This window comes from Colobus angolensis, unplaced genomic scaffold (assembly GCF_000951035.1).
Source record: "Colobus angolensis palliatus isolate OR3802 unplaced genomic scaffold, Cang.pa_1.0 Scaffold45, whole genome shotgun sequence".
Taxonomy (NCBI): domain Eukaryota; kingdom Metazoa; phylum Chordata; class Mammalia; order Primates; family Cercopithecidae; genus Colobus; species Colobus angolensis.
The window spans coordinates 8,559,614-8,566,658 of record NW_012117932.1 but is presented as its reverse complement, the minus strand read 5'-3'; the positions used below and the strand labels follow the sequence as shown (position 1 = coordinate 8,566,658).

Below are 7,045 nucleotides of genomic sequence, written 5' to 3'. Positions count from 1 at the left end.
CTGTACATTTCAACAAACTGTATGGGAACATGGAAGGTCACTGTGCACTTGTATAAGTACCATTTACTTCCTGGCATGAATAAATGTATCTGTGAGATGCACCACTTAAAAAAAAAAAGACAATTTGTTAAGGATAAAATATAAACCTGCCATACCAGTAGCTATCTTAGAAAAATTGTTTCCATTCTTAAGAAGTTATGATGTATCACTTAAAATTTCAAAAAGAAACTAGGCATAAATATGTAAAAATTTTTTCCACTATTATTTCAGAGATAGGAGTTTTGTTGTTCATTTACTTACTATGTGAACCATTTATATTTATCAGGGCTGCTGAAGATTTATTGTCACAAACTCAGGAAAATTACCAAAAGCCGCTGGAAGAATTGGAGGTATTGAAAGAAGCAGCAAGCCACCTCCTTTCAAAGCACAACAGTGAGCTAAAGGCGGCTGAGGTGCTTGTGAGGGAAGCCGAGGCAAAGACCGAGGAAAGCAACCAGCTGCTGTTCATGGTCAATGCTAACCTGAGAGAATTCAGTGTGAGTCTCACTCTCTCTCTCCTTCTCAATTATAACGGGTAACAAAATACTCCAACGTAAGCAATTAAAAGTGAGCCCTGGTCTGGCCAGGTGGCTCACGCCTGTAATCCCAGCACTTTGGGAGGCTGAGGCAAGCAGATCGTGAGGTCAAGAGATAGAGACCATCCTGGCCAACATGGTGAAACCCCGTCTCTACTAAAAATACAAAAATTAGCTGGGCGTGGTTGTGTGCGCCCGTAGTCCCAGCTACTCGGGAGGCTGAGGCAGGAGAATCGCTTGAACTCGGGAGGTAGAGGTTGTAGTGAGCCGAGATTGCACCACCGCACTCCAGCCTGGCATCAGAATGAGACTCCATCTCAAAAAATAAAATAAAATAAAAGTGAGTCCCATGCACTAACTTCTGCACATAGCATTAGGCACCAAAGGTCAGAAGCAGAGTTGCTTTTATGAAACATCCTTAAAATGCCATTTATGCTGCAGGATAAAAAGCTACATGTTCAAGAAGAACAAAATCTGACCTCAGAGCTCGTTGCCCAAGGAAGAGGACTGATAGATACTGCTGCTGCACAAACAGATGCTGTACAAGATGCTCTAGAGGTAAGTTACCACTCAGCGCGGCCACAATACAGTTTTTAAAGAATCTTCACACATCTTGTCTATATGCACATGTATCTGTTATTAAATAGATGTGCATATATTTACAATATTAATTTCTCCATATAGCAATTAGAGCATCACCAGGATACGCTACTTTTATGGTCTGCCAAAATCAGGCACCACGTAGATGACCTGGTCATGCATATGTCCCAAAGGAACGCACTTGACCTGGTCTACAGAGCTGAGGACCATGCTGCTGAGTTCCAGAGACTAGCAGATGTTCTGGACAGGTAGGAACACGCCTTTGTGGGAATTCAAGAGTTTGCAATCTATTGATTAGAGAAAACAAAGATGGACGTTTTTTTCACAGTGATGGGTCACTCTTCCTTTGTGTAAAAATGAGCACTCCTGTTTTATTTACCTGGCAAGTTGGATTCCCTCGTGTCTGCTAACATAGTTTACCATTGGCCTACATATCTGATGGAAAAATGGAAGTAATGGGGCAAGACTTAAAACACATAGTATGCGGCCGGGCGCAGTGGCTCACGCCTGTAATCCCAGCATTTTGGGAGGCCGAGGTGGGCGGATCATGAGGTCAGGAGATCGAGACCATCCTGGCTAACACGGTGAAACCCCGTCTCTACTAAAAATACAAAAAATTAGCCGGGCATGGTGGCGGGCGCCTGTCGTCCCAGCTACTCCGGAGGCTGAGGCAGGAGAATGGCGGGAACCCGGGAGGCGGAGCTTGCAGTGAGCCGAGATTGCGCCACTGCACTCCAGCCTGGGCGACAGAGCGAGACTCCGTCTCAAAAAAAAAAAAAGATAGTATGCTACAGTTTCAAGCCATCAGGTCTTTATTAAACACCTACTGAGTGCTCAGGGCTTTGTTAGGTTGCAGGTGGGACAGAATGAGGTTATTAATTTCTTTACAGATCCGGCCTTTTTGGAGTTTATTATTTGGGTGGAGGATGTAGCTGCCCACTGTCTACCTGTAGAAGTGTTGAGAGTCTCTTTTCCAATCGCTGAGAGATTCCACCTCCAATTATTTTCTACTGCCTGAAAGTCTGCCATTGTAATACAATTACTTTAACTTATATTTTTTGGATATTTAAAAAATGTGTACTCAACTTGCTAAAAATGCCTTTAAATGAGAAGCACAGTTTTAACCAGCCGTTTCAAACTTGTCTGCACACTGGAATCTTCTGGGGAGCTTCTTAAGACACCAATGCCTTTGTTCCTTAGCTGCCTTCCCCGCAAAGGTTGTGACTTAATGGGACTGGGATGTAGCCTGGGTTTTGTGATTTTCTTTAAACCCTAAGGTGATTCTAATGTGCAGCAAATGTGGGACCTGAAGTTTTAGGTGTTACCAGTGATTTACACAACACTGTGAGTTAATTGGTAAATTTCTTTCTTTAAAATTTGCTATGCATTATGGGTGACAAGGCTGACCACACTGGGAAGATGTATGTTCTTGTGTGTGCATGTCCTGTGGAAAGGGAAAGATGCGTATCTCCTTATTTGAAAAATGCAGACATAAAAGATTAGTTCACACAACGAAAGCAATTAAAAATGACATGATAGAATATTGCATAAATTATGTACTAAATTGAGTACTGCTTTCTAATATGTCTTAGGGATCAGTAGTGGAAAATGGCATTACATACTAGCTTCTCTTTTCTCATGAGTTTTCATTATTTCCCCCAAAGAGAAAAACATGTTCTGACTCCATACCTAGCTAAAACAAAATCTTTATTACTTTGCATGACTAGTAGAAGCAATTTGTTGTGATAACACGAAGTTGAATGATTATATTTTATTTATAAATCATAGAATTTTGCCAGTCCAATAGTAACAAGCAATAACTGCTAATATTTGGTCTGGGAATTGCCCGACTCAATAACCCTGGAAAGAAAATGAAGTGAGTTACTCAGCAGGCATAGATGTGCCCATTGCCAGACTATATTTTCAAGATCGAGAGCACTGGATGACCTTGTGCCATGACCAGTTACCAAGTTCCTAAGTGATGTGCCCGCTTGTTAGAATGATGTTGAGCTGATTGAAATATTAGCTGATCTTCCTCCAGAATTTCTAGGGAATTTTGTAAAATTGTCATGCCATTTGAGGGATAAGATTCAGCGGCCTCAGGTATGCTTAGGAACACTTCTTGGAGGTTAACAAGTGTGTTGCAGGGAGTTTATAACCAATGCAAACATGCAACGGCACCCCAGACAGGCACAGGGGGTTGGAACAGAGATTGAGGAAAGCTGAGGGTTGGAGGTTAACAAGTGTGTTGCAGGGAGTTTATAACCAATGCAAACATGCAACGGCACCCCAGACAGGCACAGCGGGTTGGAACAGAGATTGAGGAATGCTGAGGGCAGCTTGTGGAAAGTGATGAATGGTTGTCTAAGGGAAACAGCAATAGCCTCTTCTTGGGTATTGATTAAATAGCAGTTCTGAGTGTTATTATGACAAAGTGGCTATGGCTTCGCAAGGATTGCTTTTGAAGTTACATGGGAACCCACAGGTTGTTATTTTTTATGGATGATACTCTTCTAAGGGGAAAGAAGATAGGAGGCTTTCAAGACTAGTAGGCATTTATGATTTTTGTGACTGAATCGGCAAGTTTGGTTTAGCTTATCATAACGTATCTAAATATGCTGCTTTGATAGTGGCCTTGAAAATGTCAGAAATGTGTCCCTGAATGCCACCAGTGCAGCCTATGTCCATTACAACATCCAGAACCTGATTGAAGAATCGGAGGAACTGGCCAAAGATGCTCACAGGACTGTGTCTGAGATAAGCCTGGTAGGAAATGCTGTGGGCTTCTTTTTCTGGGCTCTGTGGGAGATTGTTCTGTACCCGGTTTGAATAGAGATTCAGTGGCCTCCATTTCTGCCTATTAACATTCTTTTCTGGTGGAATCTGTTTCTGGCTTCTGTCATCATGTGATCTGTGCTTTAATTTTTTTAAGATCATAAATACTTCTTTATACAGACTAGAAACTAGCATAGAGATGAGAACAATCTCACATTTCCTTGAGCTAAAAATGATAATGCTACTTGATACCTACTGGAAACATTTTTCTTTAACCATGGTGAAAATCTTTATTGACTGGCTGGTTTCCTTCCTTATCTACTTAAAAATGTCTTTGTGTTCTCCTGCCTCAGCCGTTTGAAATTGTCCCTACCTGGTACTTGACTGACTTTCTTGCTGGGAATGGCTGAGGGCTACTCCGATGGAGTCACTTCCTCCATCCCCAGGACTCCATCTGCCCTGCTCTCACCATGCTTAAGCGGTTCTGTTTTCCAGCTCTCAGAATCCCTTGTTTCTAATGGGAAAGCGGCCGTGCAACGCAGCTCCAGATTTCTAAATGAAGGCGACAACCTCAGCAGGAAGCTTCCAGGTCAGCGTGTGGCTCGGACGGTGTAGACAGGCAGAGTGAACGTGAGCGTCTCGCTGAGCAACCTCTAAGAACGTTCTCTTTGCATGCAGCAACTTGAGGCTTAGCATTTCTATGTCCTATTTATATTCCAAGTTCCTATCATATAAACTTTCCTATCGTATAAACTTCCTATCACATAAACTTCATATAATTTGGCGTTTTTATTCTAGAGATATCTGTTTCTTTATTGTGCAGTCATCTCTATCTTTAACCTGTCTTTAATCCTTCACTCATCGCCTTAGCTTGGAGCCTTCACTATTCTTCCTGGTGTCTGTTGGGTTATCTTTGATTGTGTGCGCTCCTTTATTTTTCCTGGAGGAGATATATTATGCTTGATATTTGTTTTACCTTTCTCATGGGACTAATACCATATTAGACTCATGGTAGGTTCTCATTTAATAATTATTACACTAAATAATAATTGATTTAGCCATTTTTCAAAAAGTATCTATGCAGTTAATTTGTCCTAAAGTTTCAAGAAAGAATGACTTGGCATATGTAAGAGCAATCGATCCAATAAACATAAACCAAAATGGCATCAGGATGTGTTATGTAAGAGAAACTATGTAGGCATACTCTTTAAATAACAAATAACATGCTTTCCATCTTAATATATTCTAATAGATCAAAAATACCAAGATTTCTGGAGGAGTAAATAGTGGGCCAGATTCACAGCTCATTCCCTTTACAGGTGACTTACTTCCAAGTCTGACACTGGATGCCTCCACAACTGTCTGAACCAAAGGCTTGGATATGTGCATAACTCTTTTTTCTCATTGAGTGACACAATTTAAAATTTATGTTGTCATCTCACAGTATTGAAAATGCATCATGTGTTGAAGGGCTGTAATTTCAGTCTGTACAACTAGAGGTACTTCATAGGTAGTGAAATTGGGAGCCTGCTGGCAATTAAAATTTTACGTTTTCACCATGTGCTCAAAATCAAAATGTGATTGTATGTTACGAACAGAAATTTTAAAAGTAAAAGCTGTGATCGAACTTGAGAAGGAGGTTGAGTTGAGTTCCAGTTGGGTGGCCAGAAGGGAATAGAAGGGGATGGAGGATTGGCCAGAGATGCAGGTGGGAGACTACGAGGAAGACTCCCAGGTAGGAGCCCACCTTAGGGGGTTGACAACCCAGAGGAGAAAGGTGACCAAGATTCAGATGGGGACAGAAAGTTAGTGCATCTGATTAAGACTGAGTGACTTAAACACAGCTCTTGGTCCTTGAACTCTAGTAAAATTGGACATGAAATTTAAGTAGAAATATTAGTGAGAAAGTCAACAAGCGAAGTAGAGAAAATGATCGAGCAAGCTAGAAACACATTCTTAATTTCTTTTTTGTTTTTTTGTTGTTTTTTTTTTTTTTTTGAGACGGAGTCTTGCTCTGTCTCCCAGACTGGAGTGCAGTGGCGCCATCTCGGCTCATTGTAAGCTCCGCCTCCCGGGTACACGCCATTCTCCCGCCTCAGCCTCTCGAGTAACGGGGACTACAGGCGTCTGCCACCAGGCCTGGCTAATTTTGTGTGTGTGTGTGTAATTTTAGTAGAGACAGGGTTTCACTGTGTTAGCCAGGCTGGTCTCAATCTCCTGACCTCGTGATCCATCTGCCTCAGCCTCCCAAAGTGCTGGGATTACAGGCGTGAGCCACTGCGTCCGGCCCACACTCTTAATTTCTATAATGAATGTTGCTCAGTCTTGCTGGAAAAACTGTCAATATTGGGAGTCTCGTTAGAAAGCTATGAATTCTGTAGATGGTCAAGAATGACAAAACTGTTGCCTAGGCAACCTTTTAGTAGGCTAACCTGAAGGGAAACATTTTTCTCCCTTTAAATAGTTATTGCATTGGAACTGAGTGAACTGAGAAATAAGACAAACAGATTTCAAGAGAATGCTGATGAAATTACCCGACAGACCAATGAATCAGTCTTGATACTCAGAGCAATTCCTGAAGGTAAGTGGAAAGGACATTCTTCTTTAAATCATGTCTTCTCACTGTAAAAGCATCACTCAGGAGCATAAGGAAGTCCTGCCTCAACACTGGTCAAGGCTCTAGCTCAAAAATGAGACTAAGATTGACGAAATTTTTACTTGGAAAGGAATATGATTTAGAAATGAAAATCATTGGTTTTTAAAATAACATCACAATACTGGCATCAAACTGCTAGAATGTATAGTCTTAAAAACAGAGATTGCATAGTACCATCTGAATTGCTTACTTTTGAAATGCTTGACACATTGCTTAGGGGAAGAAGGACCGTTGAAAGAAGTCAGCAAGTAAAGAAGCTGGAATGTGCTTTACCTGCCTAAGGGGAAAATGCCAGATTCATTATCAGTGTGGCAAACTGAAGACTGCTTGCTTGGCCATCTTCCTTAGTGAGGCAGTAAAACATTAGGCTCACTGATCACTTTAATACTGATGGTTTAGAAATGTGGTATTCTTGAAAATTTTTTTTTTTTTTTTTTTT

The 7,045-nt window shown here is 41.3% G+C and overlaps 1 protein-coding gene across 1 annotated transcript in view; it reads left to right on the top strand.

The window, feature by feature from the left end:
* Positions 1-7,045, top strand: part of LAMA1 (laminin, alpha 1) — a 189,664-nt gene that overhangs the window by 145,370 nt on the left and 37,249 nt on the right. Inside the window, exons 41-46 of the mRNA XM_011957824.1 lie at positions 326-536; positions 1,017-1,133; positions 1,260-1,423; positions 3,806-3,941; positions 4,446-4,539; positions 6,415-6,531. Coding sequence (XP_011813214.1) covers positions 326-536; positions 1,017-1,133; positions 1,260-1,423; positions 3,806-3,941; positions 4,446-4,539; positions 6,415-6,531 — 839 coding nt within the window. The remainder of the gene's footprint in view (positions 1-325; positions 537-1,016; positions 1,134-1,259; positions 1,424-3,805; positions 3,942-4,445; positions 4,540-6,414; positions 6,532-7,045) is intronic.